This window comes from Macaca fascicularis, chromosome 5 (assembly GCF_037993035.2).
Source record: "Macaca fascicularis isolate 582-1 chromosome 5, T2T-MFA8v1.1".
NCBI classification, from domain to species: domain Eukaryota; kingdom Metazoa; phylum Chordata; class Mammalia; order Primates; family Cercopithecidae; genus Macaca; species Macaca fascicularis.
This window is the reverse complement of record NC_088379.1, coordinates 148,967,245-148,994,378: the sequence shown is the minus strand read 5'-3', so window position 1 is coordinate 148,994,378 and position 27,134 is coordinate 148,967,245. Positions and strand designations below refer to the sequence as shown.

Genomic DNA, 27,134 nt, shown 5'->3' with positions numbered 1-27,134 from the left:
TCCTCACGCCTGTTAGCTGTTATCAATATAGCAGGTGTCATTCCCAAATGACCTCCTGTGCACACTGGCAAGCCATCTGGCACATGCTTTCATCTCCACTCCCAGGTGCTAAGTAGATACAAAACGTGTGAAAGGCTGTAGATATATTTTGTTTATCCAGAACAGTACTGAACCACATAGAGCTTTTTGAAAAGAACATTTATTGTCAACCTTTAAAAGTGGGAAATTGTTACATTTTATTTTATTTATTATACTTTAAGTTCTAGGGTACATGTGCACAACATGCAGGTTTGTTACATATGTATACATGTGCCATGTTGGTGTGCTGCACCCATTAACTCATCATTTACATTAGGTATATCTCCTAATGCTATCCCTCACCCCTCCCCCCAGCCCACGAGAGGCGCCATTGTGTGATGTTCCCCACCCTGTGTCCAAGTGTTCTCATTGTTCAATTCCTACCTGCGAGTGAGAACATGTGGTGTTTGATTTTCTGTCCTTGTGACAGTTTGCTCAGAATGATGGTTTCCAGCTGCATCCACATCCCTACAAAGGACATGAGCTCATCCTTTTTTATGGCTGCATAGTATTCCATGGTGTATATGTACCACATTTTCTTCATCCAATCTGTCACTGATAGACATTTGGGTTGGTTCCAAGTCTTTGCTATTGTGAATAGTGCTGCGATAAACATACGTGTGCATGTGTCTTTATAGCAGCATGATTTATAATCCTTTGGGTATATACCCAGTAATAGGATGGCTGGATCAAATGGTATTTCTAGTTCTAGATCCTTGAGGAATCGCCACACTGTCTTCCACAATAGTTGAACTAGTTTACGGTTGCACCAATAGTGTAAAAGTGTACCTATTTCTCCACATCCTCTCCAGCACCTATTGTTTCCTTTTTAATGATCGCCATTCTAAAGGTGTGAGATGGTATCTCATTGTGGTTTTGATTTACATTTCTCTGATGGCCAGTGATGATGAGCATTTTTTCATGTGTCTGTTGGCTGCATAAATGTCTTCTTTTGAGAAATGTCTGTTCATATCCTTTGCCCACTTTTTGATGGGGTTGTTTGATTTTTTCTTGTAAATTTAAGTTCTTTGTAGATTCTGGATATTAGTCCTTTGTCAGATGGATACGTTGTAAAAATTTTCTCCCGTTCTGTAGGCTGCCTGTTCACTCTGATGGTAGTTTCTTTTGCTGTGCAGAAGCTCTTTAGTTTAATTAGATCCCATTTGTCAATTTTGACTTTTGTTGCCATTGCTTTTTGTGTTTTAGTCATGAAGTCCTTGGCCATGCCTATGTCCTGAATGGTATTGCCTAAGTTTTCTTCTAGGGTTTTTATGATTTTAGGTCTAACATTTAAGTCTCTAATCGATCTTGAATTAATTTTTATATGGTATAAGGAAGGGATCCAGTTTCAGCTTTCTACTTATGGCTAGCCAGTTTTCCCAGCACCATTTGTTATATAGGGAATCCTTTTCCCATTGCTTGTTTTTGTCAGGTTTGTCAAAGATCAGATGGTTGTAGATGTGTGGTGGTATTTCTGAGGCTTCTGTTCTGTTCCATTGGTCTCTATCTCTGTTTTGGTACCAGTACCATGCTGTTTTGGTTACCGTAGCCTTACAGTATAATTTGAAGTCATGTAGCCATGATGTCTCCAGCTTTGTTCTTTTGGGTTAGGATTGTCTTGGCAATGCAGGATCTTTTTTTGTTCCATATGAACTTTAAAGTAGTTTTTCCAATTCTGTGAAGAAAGTCATTGGTAGCTTGACGGGGATGGCAGCGGATCTATAAATTACCTTGGGCAGTATGGCCATTTTCACAATATTGATTCTTCCTATCCATGAGCATGGTATGTTCTTCCATTTGTTTGTGTCCTCTTTTATTTCACTGAGCAGTGGTTTGTAGTTCTCCTTGAAGAGGTCCTTCACATCCCTTGTGAGTGGGATTCCTAGGTATTTTATTCTCGTTGAAGCAATTGTGAATGGAAGTACACTCATAATTTGGCTCTCTGTTTGCCTGTTATTGGTGTAGAGAATGCTTGTGATTTTTGCACATTGATTTTGTATCCTGAGACTTTGCTGAAGTTGCTCATCAGCTTAGGAGATTTTGGGCTGAGATGATGGGGTTTTCTAAATATATAATCATGTCATCTGCAAACAGGGACAGTTTGACTTCCTCTTTTCCTAACTGAATACCCTTTATTTCTTTCTCCTGCCTCATTGCCCTGGCCAGAACTTCCAATACCATGTTGAATAGGAGTGGTGAGAGAGGGCATCCCTGTCTTGTGCCAGTTTTCAAAGGGAATGCTTCCAGTTTTTGCCCATTCAGTATGATATTGGCTGTGGGTTTGTCATAAATAGCTCTTATGATTTTGAGATACGTCCCATCAATTAGTAGTTTATCAAGAGTTTTCAGCATGAAGGGCTGTTGAATTTTGTCAAAGGCGTTTTTTGCATCTATTGAGATAATCATATGGTTTTTGTCTTTGGTTCTGTTTATATGATGGATTACGTTTATTGATTTGCCAATATTGGACCAGTCTTGCATTCCAGCCATGATGCCAACTTGATCATAGTGGATAAGCTTTTTGATGTGCTGCTGGATTTGGTTTGTCAGTGTATTGAGGATTTTTGCATCAATGTTCATCAGGGTTATTGGTCTAAAATTCTGTTTTGTGTATGTGTGTGTCTTTGTTACCAGGCTTTGGTATCAGGATGATGCTGGCCTCATCAAATGAGTTAGGGAGGATTCCCTCTTTTTCTATTGATTGGAATAGTTTCAGAAGGAATGCTACCAGCTCCTCTTTGTACCACTGGTAGAATTCCACTGTGAATCTGTCTGGTCCTGGATGGATTAATTATTAATTAGGCTATTAGTTATTAATTATTGCCTCAATTTCAGAGCCTGCTATTGGTCTATTCAGGGATTCAACTTCTTCCTGGTTTGGTCTTGGAAGGGTGTATGTGTCCATGAATTTATCCATTTCTTCTAGATTTTCTAGTTTATTTGCATATAGGTGTTTATAGTATTCTCTGATGGTAGTTTGTATTTTTGTGAGATCGGTGGTGATATCCCCTTTATCATTTTTTATTGCGTCTGTTTGATTCTTCTCTCTTTTCTTCTTTATTAGTCTTGCTAGTGGTCTATCCATTTTGCTGATCTTTTCAAAAAACCAGTTCCTGGATTCACTGATTTTTTTGAAGTGTTTTTTGTCTCTATCTCCTTCAATTCTACTCTGATCTTAGTTATTTCTTGCCTTCTGCTAGCTTTCGAATGTGTTTGCTCTTGCTTCTCTAGTTCTTTTAATTGTGATGTTAGGATGTCAATTTTAGATCTTTCCTGCTTTCTCTTGTGGGCATTTAGTGCTATAAATTTCCCTCTACACACTGCTTTAAATGTGTCCCAGAGATTCTGGTATGTTGTGTCTTTGTTCTCATTGATTTCAAAGAACATCTTTATTTCTGCCTTCATTTCATTATGTACCCAGTAGTCATTCAGGAGCAGGTTGTTCAGTTTCCATGTAGTTGAGCAGTTTTGAGTGAGTTTCTTAATCCTGAGCTCTAGTTTGATTGCACTGTGGTCTGAGAGACAGTCTGTTACAATCTCTGTTCTTTTACATTTGCTGGAGAGTGCTTTACTTCCAACTATGTGGTCAATTTTGGAATAAGTGCAATATGGTGCTGAGAAGAATGTATATTCTGTTGATTTGTCTATCTGTTGATAGACATCTATTAGGTCCACTTGGTACAGAGCTGACGTCAATTCCTGGATATCCTTGTTAACTTTCTGTCTCGTTGATCTGTCTAATGTTGACAGTGGGGTGTTATAGTCTCTCATTATTATTGTGTGGGAGTCTAAATCTCTTTGGAGGTCTCTAAGGACTTGCTTTATGAATCTGGGTGATCCTGTATTAGGTGCATATATATTTAGAATAGTTAGCTCTTCTTGTTGAATTGATCCCTTTACCATTATGTAATGGCCTTCTATGTCTCTTTTGATCTTTGTTGGTTTAAAGTCTGTTTTATCAGAGACTAGGATTGCAACCCCTGCTTTTTGTTTTCCATTTGCTTGGTAGATCTTCCTCCATCCCTTTATTTTGAGCCTATGTGTGTCTCGGCACATGAGATGGGTCTCCTGAATACAGCACACTGATGGATCTTGACTCTATCCAATTTGCCAGTCTGAGTCTTTTAATTGGAGTATTTAGCCCATTTACATTTAAGGTTAATATTGTTATGTTTGAATTTGATCCTGTCATTATGATGTTAGCTCATTATTTTGCTTGTTACTTGATGCAGTTTCTTCCTAGCATTGATGGTCTTTACAATTTGACATGTTTTTTACAGTGGCTGGTACCGGTTGTTCCTTTCCATGTTTAGTGCTTCCTTCAGGAGCTCTTGTAAGGCAGGCCTGGTGGTGACAAAATCTCTCAGCATTTGTTTGTCTGTACAGGATTTTATTTTTTCTTCTCTTATGAAGCTTAGTTTGGCTGGATATGAAATTCTGAGTTGAAAATTATTTTAAGAATGTTGAATATTGGCCCCCACTCTCTTCTGGTTTGTAGAGTTTCTGCCTAGAGATTTGCTGTTAGTCTGATGGGCTTCCCTTTGTGGGTAACCCGACCTTTCTCTCTGGCTCCTCTTAACATTTTTTTCTTCTTTTCAACTTGGGTGAATCTGACAATTATGCGTCTTAGAGTTGCTCTTCTCAAGGAGTATCTTTGTGGTGTCTTCTGTATTTCCTGAACTTCTGTATAGCCTGCCTTGCTAGGTTAGGGAAGTTCTCCTGGATAATATCCTGAAGAGTGCTTTCCAACTTAGTTCCATTCTCCCCATCACTTTCAGGTACACCAATCAGACGTAGATTTGGTCTTTTCACATAGTCCCCTATTTCTTGGAGGATTTGTTCATTTCTTTTTACTCTTTTTCCACTAAACTTCTCTTCTCACTTGATTTCATTCATTTGATCTTCAATCACTGATACCCTTTCTTGCACTTGATCAAATCGGCTACTGAAGCTTGTGCATGCATCGCGTAGTTCTCGTGGCATGGTTTTCAGCTCCATCAGGTCATTTAAGGTCTTCTCTACACCATTTATTCTAGTTAGCCATATGTCTAATCTTTTTTTCAAGGTTTTTAGCTTCTTTGTGATGGGTTCGAACATCTTCCTTTAGCTAGGAAAAGTTTGTTATTACTAATCATCTGAAGCCTTCTTCTCTCAACTCGTCAAAGTCATTCTTCATCCAGCTTTCTTCCATTGCTGGCAAGGAGCTGCATTCCTTTGGAGGAGAAGAGGCACTCTGATTTTTAGAATTTTCAGCTTTTCTGCCCTGGTTTCTCCCCATCTTTGTGGTTTTATCTACCTTTGGTCTTTGATGATGGTGTTTTGGTGTGGATGTCCTTTCTGTTTGTTAGTTTTCCTTCTAACAGTCAGGACCCTCAGCTGCAGGTCTGTTTGAGTTTGCTGGAGGTCCACTCCAGACCATGTTTGCATGGGTATCACCAGCAGAAGCTGCAGAACAGCAAATATTGCAGAATAGCAAATGTTGCTGCCTGATCCTTCCTCTGGAAGCTTTGTCTCAGAGGGGCACCCAGTTGTATGAGGTGTCTCCCAGTTAGGCTACTCGGGGGTCAGGGACCCACTTAAGGAGACAGTCTGTCTGTTCTCAAATCTCAAACTCCATGCTAGGAGAACCACTACTCTCTTCAAAGCTCTCAGACAGGGACATTTAAGTCTGCAGAAGTTTCTGCTGCCTTTTGTTCAGCTATGCCCTGCCCCCAGAGGTGGAGTCTACAGAGGCACGCAGGCCTCCTTGAGCTGTGGTGGGCTCCACCCAGTTCAAGCTTCCCAGCTGCTTTGTTTACCTACTCAAGCCTCAGCAATGGAGGACGCCCCTCCCTCTGCCTCACTACTGCTTTGCAGTTCGATCTCAGACTGCTGTGCTAGCAGTGAGCAATGCTCCGTGGGTGTGGGACCCTCGGAGCCAGGTGTGGGATATAATCTCCTGGGGTGCTGTTTGCTAAGACCATTGGAAAAGCACAGTATTAGGGTGGGAGTGTCCCGATTTTCCAGGTACCATCTGTCATGGCTTCCCTTGGCTAGGAAAGGGAATTCCCTTACCCCTTGTGCTTCCCAGGTGAAGGGATGCCCACCCTGCTCCATGGGTTGCACCCACTGCCCTACAAGCCCCAGTGAGATAAACCCGGTACCTCAGTTGGAAATGCAGAAATCACCCATCTTCTGCATCACTCAGGCTGGGAGCTGCAGACTGGAGCTCTTCCTATTCGGCCATCTTGGAACCTCCCTCCTGAAATTGTTACATTTTAAAAATCAGGTATTACTATTCCTTTGGGGAAAAATGTAACTCCCAAAATGCTGAGAGCCTTCACACCATCATGAGACCAATTCCTAAGAGCTGAGTAGTGGCTGCTACCTCTACTGTTGGCTAAATACCTAGCCAATTGCATTTGTTTTATTCACTATGGCCCCTAGTATTAAATATATACAGAAAGTATATAGTTCCTATTGAACTTTGCCAGAAGCATAAATCCAAATGACATCTATTTTGGGAGATAGTCACCAAGAACAAGTCTCTGTAATGAGCTTTATTCCTTAAGCAAAAGAGATTTCATTCTGCCTTCTACAAAATCAATTGGTTTTCTCCCATAATTTTCAAAACTCATGACAGATCAGAGGTCCTGTACACTTCTGGATTTCAATTTTAACCCTGGACCAGTCTAGGTTTTCTAGACTTTAAAGAGTCACAGAACACAGAGTTTTAAAGATTCATCACAGCTACACAGGTTATATGCAGGATTTGCCACATCACATTATCATGTGAATTCTTAAAGCTTAACAATAATTGTTACATAAGTTTATAATCCTAAGAAGTTCCTGCTACGTGGAAATGAATGACATAGATATGATTCTCAGGCAAAAGGATTAATAAAATCCAATCTGCAGGTACTTGAAACAACAAAAGTTTTTAAGTCATATACCAGATTCACTTCATTTACTAAGGTTATCTTGTTATTGGACTGGCAGCTGGAACAAGTATCTATAAAATATTCATTTTATCTGCATTCTGTCTGTTCCACAAAAAAAGTCTTGATGCAGTTTTTTAAATGGAGCAATTACAACCTAAAGCCTATTTTTTTAAACTTAAATTTATATACATTTTTTTGCTAGTTATTTATTCTAGTGACAAATTTAGTGTTTAGTGTTTCCCCTGCCATTTTTTTTTCACACAATCTTAAGCATCTCAAATGTTGGGGACAATTTAATACACCACAGTGCATTAAGATATCCTTGTAGTTAGAACAGAAAACCAAACACCACATGTTCTCACTCATAGGTGGGAATCGAACAATGAGATCACTTGGACTTGTGAAGGGGAACATCACACACTGGGGTCTATTATGGGGAGGGGGGGGCGAGAGGGATGGCATTGGGAGTTACACCTGATGTAAATAATGAGTTGATGGGTGCTGACGAGTTGATGGGTGCAACACACCAATATGGCACAAGTATACATATGTAACAAACCTGCACATTGGGCACATGTACCCTAGAATTTAAAGTATAATAATAAAAACATTAAAAAATAAAAATAAAAAATAAAATAAACCTAAAAGATATCCTTGTAGATTAATTCAGTTAAGTAAAACAAACATTTGCTAAATGCATACGGTGGGGTAGGCACCACACTCACATTAGATATACCAATGTGAGTCTCCGTCCTTTAGAAGCTGAGAGACTAATGGAAAAACAGAATGTCATTGCAGTGAACAAGTTCTACAGTAGTGGAGGCAATAGCTCTACTTGTCCCAGAGATTGAGACAGGTATCAAAGGCTTCTGGAGATGAAATCACCTGGGATTAGCCTTAAAAGACAGATGAGGCCGGGTGTGGTGGCTCATGCCTGTAATCCCAGCACTTTGGGAGGCCGAGGCGGGCAGATCACAAGGTCAGGAGATTGAGACCATCCTGGCTAACACAGTGAAACCCCGTCTCTACTAAAAATACAAAAAATTAGCCTGGCGTGATGGTGGGTGCCTGTAGTCCCAGCTACTCTGGAGGCAGAGGCAGGAGAATGGCGTGAACCCCAGAGGCGGAACTTGCAGTGAGCCGAGGTCACACCACTGCACTCCAGCCTGGGAGACAGAGCGGAACTCCATCTCAAAAAAAAAAACAAAAAACAAAAAAACAAAAAAAAAAAAACAGACAGATGAATATTACCTAGGGCAGGGTTTTAGCAGAAGGACAGCCTGAGCGAGTACAGGCATGGAAGACAGAATATGTTTACTTAAAGAATTGTATGCATTTCCACATTAGCAGGATTGCTGCTTTGATTCTCTGTTCATGTTTCAAATATGTGTAATGACAGTGGAAAGTCTGAAGAACCAAACTTTAGGCTCACTTTATTTCCCTACATTTGTGCAAGTGAAGTTATTAAATGTCTTAGTATGTTAGTGAAACAGGTTATGAAATCTGCCTGCACCTCACAGCAAACATAGGAAAACACATTATTAAAGATTATTTAAAATGCTTTAGTCCTACTTTTATAGAATACGGCTCTAAATTAGTTTATAAGCCAAAGGCATAAGAGGTTAAAATGACAGTGCCATCTCAACAAGAACTAATGATGTTAAGGAGTAATTAAAGTATAAATTGTTTTAACCTTCTAAAAGTGCACGTGATCTGTGATTGGCGAAAAATGAGAATAAGCGAATCTGGGTCAGCTGCCGACTGTGGCATCCACATGTGACCCACCAGCCTATTTCTCACAGGAGGATGTTTGAGATGCACAGTTCCCATGGTGCCCAAATAGAAGAAGACTGGAAAAGCTCTGCTTCTGTAAGAGCAAGGGCTCCCCCCTCCCTTTCATGCACTTTCTAGGAACAACATAAATTCAACTTTCCAACCAGGAAAAGTGGAGCATCGGGTTTACTGGAGAAAACTAGCCCAGTGCCCTTCTTTCATACCCTAGAACCAGAGAGTAACTTGACGATAAACCTTTGTGCAGACTTCTCCTTGGGTGGGGGGGGGGGGAAGTAATTATTAAAAAAGACATGACAGACTTAGAAACATACCTTAAATTTTAACATGCATATGTGATTCAACTTATCATTTACTGGCTTCACATTACATTTTACCTCTATACAAGTTTGGCTATTAGTTTCTTATCTCTGTAGAAACTAGGAGCAGAGCAATTATATTTATTCTTTACCTAAGTCTTTTAGAATAGATATTCTAAGAAATTCTGTATTTTTCTTTACACGAAACTTCAATAGAGCTAATATTAAGGAGAGTCCTTTCGTTTCCTACTAATTACACTCAAAGACAACTCTGCAAGAATGTAGAATCCTAAAATTTATACTGTGCATTAATTTCCTATTGTGCTTAAACATAACTATGTCTCATATTTCGGTCTTGTATTTTTTTTTTACTATAATCCTTCTAGAGGAAACTGATCAATCGAATCTGTTCACCAAACCAAATGAGGAAAGAACATAAAGAAGACATAAGACTTCAGTCAAGTGAAAAATTAACATGTGGATTGGACACTCCAATAAATTATATACCTGCCTAAGTTGTACAATTTCAGAATGCAATTTTCATTATAATGAGTTCCAATGACTCAATGATGGGGAAAAAAATCTCTGCTCATTAATATTTCAAGGTAAAGAACAAATGTTCCTTTGAATGCTTGCTTTTGTGTGTTAGTATAATTTTTAGAATTGATTGAGAATTCTGTTCCAAAACTTTAGTTGAATTCATCTACATTTGTTTAATACTAACTTAATCTATTCTATTGTATTATAATGATGGTTCTGTCAAATGAAAGGGTGAAATACCTAGATGAAGTTTAGGTTTTCTTCCTATTGTAAACTTTTGAATCTGGTTTCATTGTTTTAAATAAATTAAGGGGACACTAAAGTCCTATCATTCATTTGCTTCATTGCTGAACAGGTAAGATATAATGTTACATGAATGATTACTATATTTTGTTCACACTAATAAAGCTTGTGCTCAGAAATGCCATACACACACACATACACACCTGCACACAAACACACACATTATCATTTAATGCATAAATCAATGCAAAAGGTTTTCCCATTAATATGAAATGTTACATATATATAAATGCCATATTTAAAATAATTTGTCTAACAGTAGAACTTTGTCAGAGCACTCACTGAAGCTTGCATTCCACTGAAAGAGTTATTTGTGTAAGTAGAGTATCCTGAGAAGGAAAAGAACTTACGACCTTTCTTTATAACAGAAACTCAACTCTAAATTCAATAAGATGTGCAAACTGGACATGCAGGTGAATATTTTAATAGGTTACTATATGTTCTCAATTAAATTCTTTAATCTGTCCAGTCCCAGTTTCTCTTATTAATAAAACTTTGGAAATTTCTTTAAACCATTTACAGGAAATTTCTAGATATAGAGACTAAGGACTGTGACTATACAGCTGTCACTCTTAAGTTTAGTGAAACTTAAACAGCAAAAACAAAAAACAAAAAAGACCTTCCTGTGATACTTTATTTCCAAACTAATAAAAATCTATATGACTTTTTATTGTTGTGTGATAACAAAGTAAGTTTTTTGTATTTTGTATACTTTCAGGCCTGGCAACTGAAATTTGCCTTTTAATAAATTTAAAAATCTAAATTTTAACCTACTTGTATGCTCAGAGAGTGTTTTTGTATTAAAGTGACTACTTAAAATAAAGAACAAGACTAAGAAGGGAACATTTCTGTTTATACATGTGTTTTAAAAGTAATTTTAAGAGCATTATTAGGTTAATTTAATCCAATTAATGACCCAAATGCCAAGGTTATTTTAAATTTACATTTTTAATAAAAGCAACGTGTTGAAACAAGAGAGGGTGAGATTAACCTTTTCGCTCAAGTAATTTACAAGTCAAAGACAAGAAGAGATCAGAGTGAATGTGCCGTCTTAATCAGAGCTACAGAATTTAGTGAATAATTAAAGTACAAATTGCTTTAACCTCCTTGAACTTTTCCAAGCAATTTCTCTGTACTTCTATATATGAATGTCTTCGTTAATTTTCTGCTACTATAACAGAATACCACAGACTGGGTAATTTAGAAGAAAAGAAATTTATTTTCTTCCTAGTTCTGGAGGCTGGGAAGGCCAAGGGCATGGCATTGACATCTGCCTTGTATCTGATGAGGACCTTCTTACTGCATGATAACAAAGCAGAAAGGCAAGCAAAAGTGTAAGATGAAGAGAGAGGAAACAAAACCAAACATATCCTTTCATCAGAAGCCCATTCCCTCTATAAGGCATTATTCCATTTATGAGAATGGAGCCCTCATGACCTAATCATGACCTTAAAGGCCCCTCCCAACACTGTTACAATGGCAATTAAATCTCAACAACGTTTCCAGAGATGACATTCGAATCATAGCAATGAATTTTTCATAGTTATATTTGGTATTCGTGAGGGAAGAAATGACCATTTCCCTTGTATTTTTATAATTAAATCAGCAAAATATTGTAGTAAAGAAATCTTACCTGTGAAGATACCATGACCCCATGGATGGCTCATGTTGGATTTCTTGAAATTGGGGCTGGGATGGGAAGGTGTGATGAGGCTGATTATGGAATTTAACTCTCCAGCCCTGGGTGTTCGCTTGTGTAGTTGTGAGCAAAAGGTCTAAATGAGGGACAAAATGAATGGAGAAGGCTGAGAGTCATTGTAAAGAAAGAATGACCTTTTCTTGCAATAGAAATTTAATTCTGAAAACAACTCTGAATGGAGAGCCCAAGAACAGCATGGGCAAAGGGGTATTTTGGTGATATTGATATACAGTGATTGAAGAATAGCATTCTGGTTTATTCTAAATATTTATCCTATCAAATGTAGCAAGTTTCTTAGAAGAAATTCCCAAAAGCCAAATGTTATTTAAATAAAAATAAATAAATAATTTGACCCACCGTGATGCACAGACCTGTTATTGTGTCAACCAGTTCTAATGCATTTATGCCCTCAGATGTATTTAGGGGGTATGTGCATTGCCACCTGCTAACCCACTTTCAGCATCTAGATGTAAACATGTCCTCTGAATGCTCACAGCACTTATACATATTTTGTAGCATTACTATGATCTGAATTCCATACCCTACTTGACTATGATTCATTAAGATCAAGAACTTTAATTCGTTTTTGTACCTCCTGAGAGGCTTAACAAAATTTGCTTCTATTTCATGAAGCTTTTATGAATATTTAAAATGGCATGATACACAGTGACATCTTAAAGGTTGAGTCTGGCATGGCGTGGTCAGAGAATCAGGTTTGGAGCCAGATTTTGAACTCTCACTATTTATTCATATAACTTTGATTTCTTTATCTGAAATATGAATATTAGAATAACTGCCTTGTGGAAATGTCACAAGATTTATATATTTATATATATTTATACAGAAAAATGAAAAACAAGGAGAAACTATTAATGTCAATACAAAAGGAAAAAAATGTACTACATCTCTCATGTAGTGAGAGATAATCCTCATGTTAGTCATGTGCAACTTTTGCAATTCTCTCCCATATCTTCTTAAACCTGAAAAGTGTCTGGTTTATTCACATGTTGATGTAATGCATAGAGTGATATTCTCCACAACTGTTTCCCTCAAACGAAAGCCCCTGGATTTTTTTAAATTTTGCATAGAAACTAAATCAAGATTAACGCATAAGGAGGAAGCGCACAAATGTTTTTTGATGGAAAGAGGAATATTACAGCAAAAGATGACTCAAACATGATTATAAACACAATCTGCTTTTGTATGGGAAAATAAGCAGCTTTTCAGAATTAGTCCTAGTTTATCTTTAAAGAATGTGAAAGTGCTTATATTGAATTTGTATATAGCTGTAGAGCTTAGTATTAAGCCATAATTAATATAAGAGAAAGAAAAATAAAAGGATAAGCACAGTTACATTTTATGAGTTTACCTCCAAGGAACTATATTACTTGTCTGCAAAAGACACAACAGGTAGATTCTCAAAACAGAAAATAAATCCAGCCGGGCGCAGTGGCTCATACCTGTAATCCCAGCACTCTGGTAAGCTGAGGAGGGTAGATCATCTGAGTTCCAGACCAGTCTGGCCAACATGGTGAAACCCCATCTCTACTAAAAATACAAAAATTAGCTGGGCGTGGTGGCGCACACCTGTAATCCTAGCTGCTCAGGAGGCTGAGGCAGAAGAATTGTTTGAACCTGGGAGGCGGAGGTTGCCGTGAGCCAAGATCGTGCCACGAACTCCAGCCTGTGTGCCAGAGCAGGACTCTGACTCAAAAAAAAAAAAAAAAAAGAGAGAAAGAAAATAAATCCAATTATGGAAAAAAATACAGTCATAGTTTTGTACCCTGAGTTGTGATTATTCATTTTTAAAAATATATTTATTATTTCCTAATATCTTATTTACCCATGAAAAGAATGAATTCTTAAGAGGTCTGATAATATTTCTTCTTAAATCTACACTTAAAATGTCAAAAGTGTGACCATAGAATGAGGGATCTTAGAATTGACAACTGGTGGCCGGGCGCGGTGGCTCAAGCCTGTAATCCCAGCACTTTGGGAGGCCGAGACGGGCGGATCACGAGGTCAGGAGATCGAGACCATCCTGGCTAACACAATGAAACCCCGTCTCCACTAAAAATACAAAAAAAAAAAAATTAGCCGGGCGTGGTGGCGGCGCCTGTAGTCCCAGCTACTCGGGAGGCCGAGGCAGGAGAATGGCATGAACCCAGGAGGCGGAGCTTGCAGTGAGCCGAGATCGCGCCACTGCACTCCAGCCTGGGCGACAGAGCGAGACTCCGCCTCAAAAAAAAAAAAAAAGAATTGACAACTGGCTGAGCAGCCTGGAGTGAGAATGGTGTAAAATTCTTGGGCACTGGTATCACAGCCAGGCCAGGGAATCATGGGAAAGGGAAGGTGAGAGTGCTCATCATCTGACTGATTATGGAATTTATTATGCTTATGGTTCCAAATTTGAACACTGGAAAGTGATGTAGACCACCTGGGACCATTTGGAAGACGGAAAGCAGACTAGGCTGGATGCATCAACATACCCTATCTGAACATACAGTCAGCACATGAAGGACAGCTGGAGGAGAGAGGGAGAGGAATGGAAGAAGAATGAGAAAGTGAGCTAGGTCCTGAAGAGCTGCGCATCCAGCTGTGCCTAAGCAGACACAACCTCTTCTCAGTTATAGGAGCCAATAAGTCCCCTCTTTGCTTAAGCTGATTTTTAAAAATTAGGCTTTTTGTCATTTATAACAGAAAGTCTTAACTAAAGTAACAGAAACTTAAATTAGATGATTGGGCTGACACCTTATATCCAATAAAGACTGCATTCCAGGTATAAGACTTAATACAGAATTTACGAAGGAAATGTCTAAAGATTGCACAATTCTAAAACTCTCACCAACAGCAAAGGTATAAAAGTGTAAGGAGGCCGGACGTGGTGGCTCAAGCCTGTAATCCCAGCACTTTGGGAGGCCGAGACGGGCGGATCACGAGGTCAGGAGATCGAGACCATCCTGGCTAATATGGTGAAACTCCATCTCTACTAAAAAATACAAAAAACTAGCCAGGCGAGGTGGCGGGCGCCTGTAGTCCCAGCTACTCGGGAGGCTGAGACAGGAGAATGGCGTAAACCTGGGAAGCGGAGCTTGCAGTCAGCTGAGATCCGGCCACTGCACTCCAGCCTGGGCGACAGAGCGAGACTCCGTCTCAAAAACAAACAAAAAAAAAATGTAAGGAGTTGGTGACTGAAAGGGAGTGTAGAGAAGAGAGCTGTTTGTGTGTCTTCAATATCTCTCCTAAGGAGGAGAGGTGAGGGGTTCTCCTCTCTTCACTTTGTCAAGAGCTCTAGAGGGTCTTGGGAGAACTTGAATGTGTCCTTGGAATGTCATAGAATTATGACTCTCACTTGAGAAATCTAAAGGGCAAACAAATGGCCCCAGTGCTGCCTTGAAAGTATATTGAGGAGAGATTGGCAAACTAGGGATGACAAGCATTCCTACAGTTTTAAGAGGCAGTGAAAAATGAGTTTCTTGTGGGCTGTATACACACCAACTGGAAAAAAAATGTTCCTGTGGGTTATCTTTGGTCATGTTGGAAATGACTTCCTAGAGAGGCCAAAGCTTTTAAGAGAAAGAAAGTGGAAGTGTTGCCAGACATCTGATACTTTGTTTGCCCATGAGGGAGGGAAGAAGGATGCAGGCAAACAACTAAAACAGACATGGATTTATACAAGCCAAGAGAATAGTAGATGAAAAGTCCCAAGTGATGGGAAAATTCTGAAGAACCCACAAGGGCACATACAAGAGAAAGGTTCCAATGTAAATCTCTGCCAAGAGAAAATGTGGGACCACTGTGAAATACTAGTCTAGTCAGAACTTTCCTACTCCTTTACCTCGGTTTTTCCTTCCTGTTTTCCAATGCTAGAGGGTTTGGAAACTGAGTAGCAAGATGGAAGAAAAGCAATAAATGCTCCAGTTTGGGGTTGGTGAGGAGAAGTTGACCACATCATTCCTTTCCTGAATCCAGGGAAGAAAAGGAATATAAACATTAATTTTAAATCAGAAAGGAAATGTCGATTACTGCATCAGTATAGATATTTTGATTACAAACTGGAGAGCCATTTGTATTACCTAATGGTGACCAGAAGAGTAATAGAATGTTTGGCCAGAGTAAGAGTGCAAGGACCAATTCTACAGAAGACATTTAAAAGGACACAGGAGACACGACTCAAATCATTTCTCATTGAATTCTATGAGTCTTGTTTACTTAACACAACCATTATACAGATAGAAGTATTAATGTAGCAAAAGCATTTGTTGATGACTTAGATAAGGCATAATGGGAAAAAAGACTTCTACATTATTAGTAACTAAATTGACTCAGAAACAATAGAGCAATGTATTCCAAAATTCACAAATTTGCCTATATATTTTTGACCCAGTATTTCCATTTTGAAGAATGTGCTCCAGTAAAATTACAAAAAAGTATAAATTATTATTTTGTAATTAACTTTACATATTAATTGCATCAACGAATAGCAAAAAGAAAATAGCCCAAATGTTCACTAACTTAGTAATGTCTGTGTCAGTCATAATTTACATATTAGCATATTAACAAAATAATTATGTAGCCAATTAAAAAGTACGTGTACACTTTTTCTACAAGTGAAAATGGGTGTAGAATTTTTAATGAAAAAATAGAAAACATAGTATGATTATTCTGAACTAAAAAAATATGTGGTGCATACATTTTAAAGCTCAAAAAGAAAAACTTCAACACTCAGTAGTTTCTTTCTTGTTTTTCTTTTTTTTTAAATTATTATTATACTTTAAGTTCTAGGGTACATGTGCATAACGTGCAGGTTTGTTACATATGTATACTTGTGCCATGTTGCTGTGCTGCACCCATCAACTCGTCAGCACCCAACAACTCGTCATTTACATCAGGTATAACTCCCAATGCCATCCCTCCCCCCTCCCCCCTCCCCATGATTCTTGTTTTTGTTCAAGAGCTAGTGGTACTGATTTCCAATGCAGTACTAACATTTCTGGCTCCTGTGGAATGTTTTTCTAAGTTAGAGCTCTACTTCAAAACTGAAGACCAAAGACATCTTGGGTCTGCCCCATGTTCATATCTCATGAAACATGTTTTTTGGGGTGTGCTTAAACTGTGCCATGACTCTGCAAAAATAAGCCTTGAAAGCTGAAGGAGAAATGTTTCAAAGAGAAGGAAAGCCAGAAATATCTCTATTTCCTAACTCAACAATCAGATAACTTAGTTTCTATACCTTGGAAGGAATGTGATTCCATTTTTTAAATGTGAAGTGTTTCTAAAACTTTTTTTATATTAAAACATATTAGAAAGACAAATATCACATGTTCTCACTCATATGTGGGAGCTAAACATGTGGATTTCATGAAGAAAGAAAGTAGATTGGGTAGATAGGCAGTCACCAGAGGGTGGGAAGGAGAGTGGGGAGGGGATGATGAAGGCAAAATAAAGAACACAATTGTGTTTATTACCACTGAGGTGTATATGTAAAATGGTAAAGATGGCAAATTATACACATATATTTTACCTCAATAAAAATATAAACGGGGTTTAAAACCTAGATGACGGGTTGATAGGGGCAGCAAACCACCATGGCACATGTATACCTATGTAACAAACCAGCACATTCTGCACATGTGTCCTGGAACTCAAAGTAAATAAATTAATTAATTAAATAAAATAAAACAGACATATATGTATGTCAAATATATCAGTTTGACATAATATTAGGAGCAAGTGTGTATATAATCCTTCATCAGGTTAATACATTTTAATTCATCATTCAAATCCTAGTTTGAAAAATCGGGCTACTTCTCCATTTTAGCGCCTAAGGAAGCAACAAGAGAGTACACTCCTAGCAACAGAAGGCAGAAAATTGTGCCTCTGTTGTTTCTCCCTCAAAATAAGTCTGCTCTAGGAAAGAGTTTACTTCTAGAACTGTAGTAGTCATCCTATATAGCAATGACCACGGTTCCCACCAGGGCTTACGATGTGGTTTGGCTATGTCCTCACTCAAATCTCATCTTGAATTGTAGTTCCCATAATCCCCATATGTCGTGGAAGGGACCCTGTGGGAGGTAATTTAGTCATGAAGGTGGTTACCCTCATGCTCCTCATGCTGTTCTCATAATAGTGAGTTCTCACAAGATCTGCTGGTTTTATAAGTGGCTTCTTCCTTCGCTTGGCACTCATTCTCTCTCCTGCCACCCTGTGAAGAGGTGACTTCTGCCATGATTGTAAGTTTTCTGAAGCCTCCCCAGCCATGGGGAACGGTAAGTCAATTAAACCTATTTCCTTTCTAAACTACCCAGTCTCAGGCAGTTCTTTATAGCAGCGTGAGAATGGATTAATACAACTTACAAAGAAAACCTGAAAGAAAAGCAAATGAAGCCCTCATCTCTCACTGGGACCATCTGAGCAAAAGACATAGGACCTATAAGTTGCCCACATTTTCTGACACATATAGCTCTTCACTTCTAAAGCCAAACAGAATCCTCTAAAACATGATAACCATGTAATCAATTGTTTTTTTGAAAAACCTTTAAGAATTCGTTTTTATTTACTTACCTCAAAGTTTTTACAAAACTTCCAATATATGGAAGATCCAGGTTCCCAGCTTTCTTCCCTTATTCTTGTTAAATACAGGTACACAGCACGACCTCAAGTATCACGCAATTTGTTCACGCTTCTCTTTCTTCCAGTGTACCATGAAAGCCTTGACTGAGGCGGTGACAGAACACCTTCACATCTCACTCCTTCACTGTGTCTAGAATAGAGTCCACTGAAGTGATTATTGCATAGACCAGTTTACTCCTTTTGAAACCAAAACTAGGACAGACCTAGAGTTTTTTCTCAAGGATTTTGCAGACAGGGAAGTAAAAATAGTTTTCTTGATACTTTGAAGTTTCTTGAAGCAAAGTGATCAATGTTGATTTTTGCATTTCTAGGAATGACTTTTCCCACAATTTCTCTACCAGGGTTGAAAACTGGACTCGAAACCTAACTCTTCTATCTGGTTTCTAGTCACTTGGCTAGCCCTGTTCTTGTAAGCAGATACTTTGCTGTATCCTCAAGCCTTGATTTGCTCCCGATTCCACACCTACCCAGCCTATTTGCTGCTACCCATTTGAGTTTGAATATTTTCACAACCTGAGATTATTATTACTTTATCCCACCTAATTGATTGTATATAGTATTAACTAGGGCAATGTAAGACCAAAGTATAATTTTGCTTACACACAAGAAGTTTATTTCTTTCTCAGGTAATGGTACAGGAATAGTACACTAGACCTGTGGGAAAAGTGATTATCCTTTATATCATCATTTATGGATCTAAACTGATAGCATGTAGCCCAAAGCCAAGAATTTTGGGGGATGTACTGTTTTCTCACTAGGTTGAAATGCAGTTTCCTATGGCCAGACAACCAATAAACTAAGAAAAGTAAAGTAATCTGCCCACTACCATACCCAAAACACATTGGTAGAGCTGGGTTAAGACATGGGCAATAAAAATTACCATTCAAAAGAGAGATTAATGTGAAACCCACATCAGTCATAGGTCCATAGCAATGAGAGAATCTACTGGGCAAACATTGTGAAGACTCCTTCCCAGGAAGTAGAAGAAATGTCATTGTTCACCATGGCTCTTGGCTTTGCACTTGGAAAGTTTCTTCCTTGGTCATTTAATACTATGGCCACATTTAAGTGAGTGTTAGGAAGTGTGGGCTCACTGCAAGCTGTTCAGATTTCACAACACGTTGTCTTATGATGCTAGGTTTATTTTAGAGAGGAAATAGGCAAAGGCTTTTCAAGCCAGTCTCATGGTTACTTTGGCAATACTCTTCCCTTAGAAACCTGTGATTTCTAATCAATTTGCTGATTTCCAATCAATTTCACTGAGCTCCATTTGCCTGACTGCACCCAAAATTATTTCAGAGACATAGTTTTAAATCTCTTTATTTTTCTGAGCACTTGCCTTTAACTTAATGGCAGCTTCTTTGATGCATGTGAAATAATGGGCGAAGATGAAAGTCATATTCTTGTTGTGATCTTAGCCACAGGGCTGAGTTCCTTTGGTTAATGAGAAGCATTGATACGTATTTTGCCTCTAAGCCTTTTTCAGTCTTATCTCCTACAGTTTTAGGACTGGAAGTATCTGGCTTTTCTAACACTTTGAAATCTTTAGTTTTTCTAACACTTTGAAATCTTTAATTTCTTCTGGAAAATCAGCCAACACCTTCCTGAACTTATTTTTTCTTACAATATTGCTAAAAGCAGTAACAGTCAACAAACAATAAAATGTGGGCTCTTTCTAAGCTCTCCTAAACTACAGATACAGAAGATACATAGTATTTTTTTAGTTATTGTAACAAAACTTATTAAATAGCTTACCTCAGCATAGCATAAATATGCTGCTTTCTAGCATTTATTATCTAATTCTTTATCTCCTGACACCCAAATACTAACTTAATGCCATATATGTCAGGATTTTGTTACGACACCTGATTTCAAACTGCATGTTCTTTTTCCACTGCAAAAGGATCTGCTAATACTCATAAGAAGCATCTTGGGGAGCGAAGGCAGGAGGATCAGTTGAGCCAAGGAGTTCGAGACCAGTCTGGGCAACATGGCGAAACCCCATCTCTACTACAAATACAAAAATTAGCAAGGCATGGTGGCATATGCCGGTAGTCCCAGCTGTGTCGGAGGCTGAGGTGGGAAAGACCATCTGAGCCAGGGAAGTGGAGGTTGCAGTGAGGTGAAATTATACCACTGAACTCCAGCCTGGACCACCCAGTGAGACCATGTCTCAAAAAATAAATAAATAAATAGAAATTATTATAATAAAACAGAAAACATGATACACATCACTGGTTAGGTACCACCCAGTCCTCTAGCAGTTGAGCTGAGGAAAAGAGATCATATTCAGCTATGGGTTTCAGGAGGACTTAAAGGGTTAGAGATTAGAGGGAAGCACTCAGACCCAGGGAAATGTGAAGTGTACACTAGAAACATACATTAAAACATATGGGGCTCAAAAGTAGGAGCCAAGTTTGAGAAAGCAGGCTCAGGTCAGGTCACAAGTCACACCTGATGGACTCTAGGGCAAATCATACTCCTCTACATCTGGAGTATCTCCCTTTTAGATCAAGATGGCAAAATGATCATGTGAGTTTATATTCTCTCTTTTCTAAGACTCCATCTAAATTACAAAAACAAAATGAAATTAACAGAAGGGAAAATAACAACAGATGAGTAATTTTAATAAATATTTTGAAAACTGAAAGCAAATGAAAGAATTCTGACTGATGAAGTAGAAAGGGGCAAAAAGATGATTTGTACAATAAGGTTTCCCCCCAAGATTGAATGAGCTACCTGGAAAACACCAAGACCGCCTGTGTGAGTGTTAGCTCCTAGGGCATAAGATGAACAGTGGGGAGAGGTTGGAAGAGAAAATTGTTGCAGAATATCATAGTGGTTAAAAGCATAGTTTTTATGCCAGAGTACATGGGTGTAATCCAAGTTCTGCCACTTACTAGTTGTGAGGTCTTGGACTAGTTAATTAATCTCTCTGGGACTTTTCTTATGTGTAAAATGTACTGACGATAACACTTGTACCTTCTGAAAGAGCAATAGTGAGGACTGAGTTAATACCAATCATTTAGAATGGTACTTGGTGCACTGTTAGTGATTAATTAATGTTCGTTAATAATTTTTATTATAATTGCTTATAACTTTGATTTCACAAATATTTACAAATTTCCTTTCCCCATCTACCCTACCCCAGCAGCCTCTGGTAACCACTGTTATCCGATAGAGTTGTCCAGGTTCTTGGCGTGTTGAACAAAGAATTGAACAAAATGCACAAAGTAACAAAAGAACAAAGCAATGAAAGACAAAGCAACAGAAGAATGGAGTAAGGAAAGCACAGATTTGTTGAAGACCATTCACAGACTGGAAGCGGGCTTAAGCAAGGGGTTCAAAGCCTCTCCAATTGGGGTTTTCTGGTTTTGGGGAATTTTTTTTTTTTTTTTTTAGAAAAAGTCTCTCTCATTCAGGCTGGAGTGCAATGGCATGATCTCTGCTCACTGCAACCTCTGCCTCTGGGGTTCAAGCAATTCTCCTGTCTCAGTCTCTCAAGTAGCTAGGATTACAGGCGCCCACCACCATGCCCAGCTAATTTTTGTTTGTTTGTTTGTTAGATTTTTAATAGAGATGGAGTTTCGCCATGTTGGCCAGGCTGGTCTCAAACTCCCAACCTCAAGTGATCCACCTGCCTCAGCCTCCCAGAGTGCTGGGATTACAGGTGTGAGCCACTGCGCCTGGCCCCAGTTAGGGTTTTTATGAAGCCAAGAGAACCTGGCAATGCTCCTCGGTACCCTTTAGAAGCCTCCAATTGGCTACACCCTATGAAGGATTAGCCTGCAACCAATCAAAGGCTGAAGTGGAGGCTTAGCTCATGGTCAAGCAGAGGCTGAAGTGGAAACTTCTGTCTTTTTATCACAGGAGTGAGGATGTGGCCTGCATGCTGCCCAGTCTTGCCTAGAACTCACTGCACCTGCTGTTCTCTTGCTTATGCAAACTGACTGCACCTGCTATTCCTTTGCTTATGCCCCAACCCTTGGCTATCGTAATTCCCTATTCTCCTGCCTCACTATTACTGCATTCTCTACTTCTAAATAAAAATAAAATAAAATACAAACCATTTGCATGTATTATAGTCATGATTTGTTATTTCAAGCTATGTTTAAAACGTAAAGCCCATTACAGTAGGATAGATGAGAAGAAAGAAGGGTCTGAACAAAGCCAACAGCAGAGAACATGCAGAAGGGGAATGAAGACTTCAGCCTGGACTCTCATTAGGTGGTTGTCCAGGATAACATGAAGTCTCGTGTGAAATATATTGGAAAAGAACAAGATTCAGTCAAGTACCCAAGGTGCCTGACTGCTGAAACTGCACTGTAATTTACAAAGCAAAGACAAGTTTATCATACTGTGAGATCCTTGAAGGCAAGGACCAAGTTCTATTCAAATCTTTGTCAAAAACCAGATTTTTGATAGGCTTACTTTAGTGTCCATTGATCTTAACTATAGTTCACCTGTCAGGAGTTAAGGTCCCTCCTCAACAGCAAAGAGAATGATAGGCACAGGGATAGGAGCACATAGAGAAGGGCCTGACTTTCAAATGAACTCCAGAGAGCACTCGTAACCTCCAGGACACAGCAGATCCTACTGAAATGGCTGGGTCAGAAATCTCTGAGGGACTGCAGGATGCCCACACCTCAGAAAGGACAGGTAAAACCAAAGGACCTGGGGCCCCAATGTGCAGCATGTTTCCTCTTCTGGTACACACCAGACACATTCTGACTGCCTTACCCTTGGAGTCAGAAGGAGTGTCTGAGGTCTGTTTTCTCTCATCCTGAAAACAGAGAGTACAGCAGGCCTTGGCCATATGCTGTATGCCTCCCCTAAGTGAGCATTAAGACACATTCTGACTGCCTTACCCTTGGAGTCAGAAGGAGGAGTGTCTGAGGTCTCTTTTCTCCCATCCTAAAAACAGGGAGTACAGCAGGCCTTGGCCATATGCTATATGCCTCCCCTAAGTGAGCATTAAGAAGATTGTCACAAATCTGCTATGGTCAGCATCTGCATTTGAATAAATGAATGTTATTACCTCTCAAGGTGACTGCTTTGAATGTATAAATTCTAAAGTATTTCAGAAACCTCAGACATTACTTTACAGTCACACCATGATAAAATCTGGTAGGTCTGATGACAAGGAATGGTGTTTGTTGCATATTTTAAAGATTACAGACAGTTCTATATTAAAAGTTCTTTCTGTGGGTGAGGGGGCTGTGGGATGGGGGAGATGCCAGGATATTTATAGAGCTTAATTTCACTTGGTGGGATTATAGCTAATTTTTGTCTCTTTCTTCATACTTTTTTTCTAGCTTCTTAATTTTCTGTAACAAAACTATATTACATTTTTAAAGAGACAATAACAAAAGCCATTAACTTTTTCAAAATTAAATATATATACACATATATACATATAGTTATATATTTACATATATACATATAGTCATACACACATACACACACACACACACACACATAGTGACAAGACAGTTGCTAGTACACATCCCCCTAACAGAGTTACATTAGTCTGTATGGGGTTTTACTTATAATTGACATAAATAGTTATCCTAAGCTATGAGTCCTTTGACTATGTTGCATGTCTAACATGTTCCAGTGACCATTCAATTGTGGATTACAGAGACTATCATTGTCCAAATTAGAGTCAAGAATTTCAGTCCTGTGGGAAGCATCCAAAAAGTTCTTCAGCACAGACAGGTTTAGGAATAAAACTGGAGATATTTTGAGTGGTTCTCATTTTTATAAGCTTGGTCCTGAACTTATCTGCCCCTTAGAGTTATTCTTAGAATTGATTTCATGCTCAGGTCAATCATTTCACAGTGAAGAATATACAATTTCTCAAACTGCCTTCTTTCTCAATTTTATGACTAGAGTTCAGCCTGAGTTCACATAATCAGCTGATGAACATCACTCAATGGAGCATATTAACTAGAATTGTTGTCTCCATCTGGGTCTCTTCCAAATGGTCTTGTCAAATGCTATCAGAGCATCATATATTAGAGAATATGTTATCTCAGCCTCCACTTAAGTTACTCATAGATTGTTCTTGACCCTTCTCACAGCTCTTCTCTCTTGTAGGTGGTGTTATTGGTAACATAATTTGCTCTGACAAAAGCAAATAAAGGAAATTGTAGACCTTTATTATTCAACTGGATAAAACTGAAGTTGAGAAATGATTGCAAATATTGCCAACCAGGTGAAAATTATTTCCATTCTCAGCTGAACACTATTACCTTTAAATCAAAAGTAATCAGTTTAATGTAAGTCTTACCTAAGTCTATTAAACTTTTTCTAGGCCTACCAAAGCATAAAAACGCTGAATATTTTAATGTCCTCAGATTAAAGTATCCACATCTCTGAATATTCTGAAATTTTAAAACGAAATCACTAAAAGGTGATCAGCAGCATTTATTCATACTAAAAAGAATGGATGAGATGGCATGGAATATAGTAACAGCCCCACAGCTTGTCTCCGTGTCTCTCCTCCTGTTTTTTATATTCCCTCCTTCACAGAGCAATTTTTTAAACTATAAATTAGATCATGTATTTCTCCAACTTAAAATCTCCAGTAGGTTTTTCACTGCACCAGAATAAAATCACCACTTGTTAGTATGCTCTCTGAAGTTCTGACCTGTCCACGTGCTCAGCTCACCTGGCCTGACCCCTCAACCCTCTCCTACTCTCTCCTGTCATTAGGTTGCAGCCACTGAATTTTTCCCCAAAACTCCAACATACTAAGCTTGCTCCTTTCTTAGGAACTTTGTTCTAATTTTTTCTCCTTTTTTTTTGCTTCATATCTTTGCTTGACTGCCTCCATATTATTCCTGTCTCACACCTTCAAAGATTTCTGATAACTGTATTTTTCATCTTCTTTGTTTACTATGTATCCTCAGAGCCCAGAATAATGGCTAGAACATAGGAAAACTCAGTAAAATTTCATTGAATGAAATAAGTCTTCCCTGCCTACCCAAAGCAAAGCAGCTTGTAGTCTCCTTCCCATTAATTTCTCTTTCATTTTCTTCCTATATTTGTTTCATAGCACTCAGCGCCCAGGACTACCCTCCTTATTTGTATAACTGATTATTGGCAAGTCTCAATTCAGCAGGGTAAAAAAAATTAATTTTAAAAATTTGCTTATACTGTATGGAATATACTTTTCCTATTTCCTGTTCCTATTCCCTAGAAACATCTTGGGAAGATAGGAAACTTTCTGGTCTTTTTTGTTATTAAAATTTCAAAACACCAATCATATATCTAAATGAAAGGTCTACAGCTACCTTCTTTTTTCTAGGTTTTTGTGCCTCTGGGATTGGGATTAGAGGAAGAAAGCAGAGAAAGGACATCTTTTTACTTCACCATTCATGGTGTATAGCTACTAACCTGGCTTACATGGACTGGCCACTAAGGGACTCTAGGGGTCAGAATCTAAATGCTGAGTCTCTCAAGGGCATAGAGAGAATTTCAGAGGGCCTCACCATGACATAGGGATTAAACTCCAGTTCTGCCCAGTTCTCATCACCAAATCCTTATCCCATGCCTCTTTGTGTTCGGTGTCCCCTTGCCTAGGGGACTGTCCTCCTGGGTAAGATCAGCAAGATAACTCTTCAGTCACATTCCATTTGATCCTTTGAATACTCTGGGGTCCTTCCCCACCAAATGGATGGAGTTCAGCTGCTCAATCACTGCCTTTCCCAGAGCTCTGCTGTCCAACCACAATTTCCTTTCCCCTACTCACAGAGGGCTATATTGGCAAAATGCTGCCTGAACAGCCTGCTGCTAATAGTAAACAAAATACTAGTTTCTCTCACCTTCTTGAAGGCATTTACAGTCTTTGTAAGCTTTTCTCCTAGATTTTCCCTTTCCTGTTCCTGCTTAGATTCTAAGAATGAAGTGCATCCTTCTCCTTTTCTTCATTAGGTGAAGTGGGATTTACCCATTACCATATATTCACCACCAGGTCACTGACAAGAGACTCCAGTGAATCTCTTTCCCTCTGCATTCCTCTCCTTGTACAGACTAGAAGGTCACATTGTGTAAAGCCTAAAATAGCCCTGCAAAGAGATCTGGCCCTAGCAGTGAGCACAAACTCAGTAATTCTCCTTAGAGTGAGGTGGTACTCAGCGCCTCTTGGTTTCAGCCATGGTCCTAGTGGCTAATTATGGAAGAGTAGGAATAGTCTCACAATATCCTGTAACATTGGCTTACCTGTATATTATATGCCACCCATAACCATAAAGACGCCAGAATTTAGGTTCCTTGAAGGTAATGACTATGGGTCCCTCTTTGTGGGAGAATAGTGAATAGAAGAGAGAAATCACTCAATATGTGGAATGACGAATATGGTTTGGCTGTGTCCCCACCCAAATCTCATCTTGAATTGTAGTTCCAATAATCCCCACATGTCATGGGAGGAACCCAGTGGGAGGTACTTGAATCATTTTGGTGGTTTCCCCTATGCTGTTCTCATGATAGTGAGTAAATTCTCACATAATCTGATAGTTTTATAAAGGAGCTTCCCCCTTCACTTAGCTCTCATTCTTCTCCTTCCTGCCACTATGTAAGAAAGATGTGTTTGTTTCCCCTTTGGATCATGATTGTAAGTATCCTGAGACCTTCCCAGCCATGTAAAACTATAGATCAATTAAACCTCTTTCCTTTATAAATTACACAGTCTTGGGCAGTTTTTTATAGCAGCATGAGAACAGACTAACACAGTAAGTTGGTAATAGAGGTGGGGTGCTGCTATAAGGATACCTAAAAATGCAGAAGTGACTTTGGAACTGGATAACAGACAGCCTGTGAAAGCAGCTGAGGCGGGGACTATACCATGCAAAGCCACAGGAGTGGAGC

At 38.9% G+C, this 27,134-nt stretch overlaps 1 protein-coding gene across 7 annotated transcripts in view; it reads left to right on the top strand.

Annotated features, from left to right (window-relative positions):
- GYPA (glycophorin A (MNS blood group)) overlaps positions 1-10,766 on the top strand; it is a 38,910-nt gene extending 28,144 nt beyond the window's left edge. For 5 of the 7 annotated variants that reach the window (XM_074040522.1, XM_005555995.5, XM_005555993.5 and 2 more), the window contains one exon: positions 9,475-10,704. In XM_074040522.1, the coding sequence (XP_073896623.1) occupies positions 9,475-9,527 (53 nt within the window). In that variant the 3' untranslated portion in view covers positions 9,528-10,704. Of the gene's footprint in view, positions 1-9,474 lie in introns of all 7 variants that reach the window. The other 2 variants (XM_005555994.5, XM_045392910.3) reach the window with 1 other exon arrangement.
- The last annotated feature ends 16,368 nt before the right edge of the window (positions 10,767-27,134 follow it).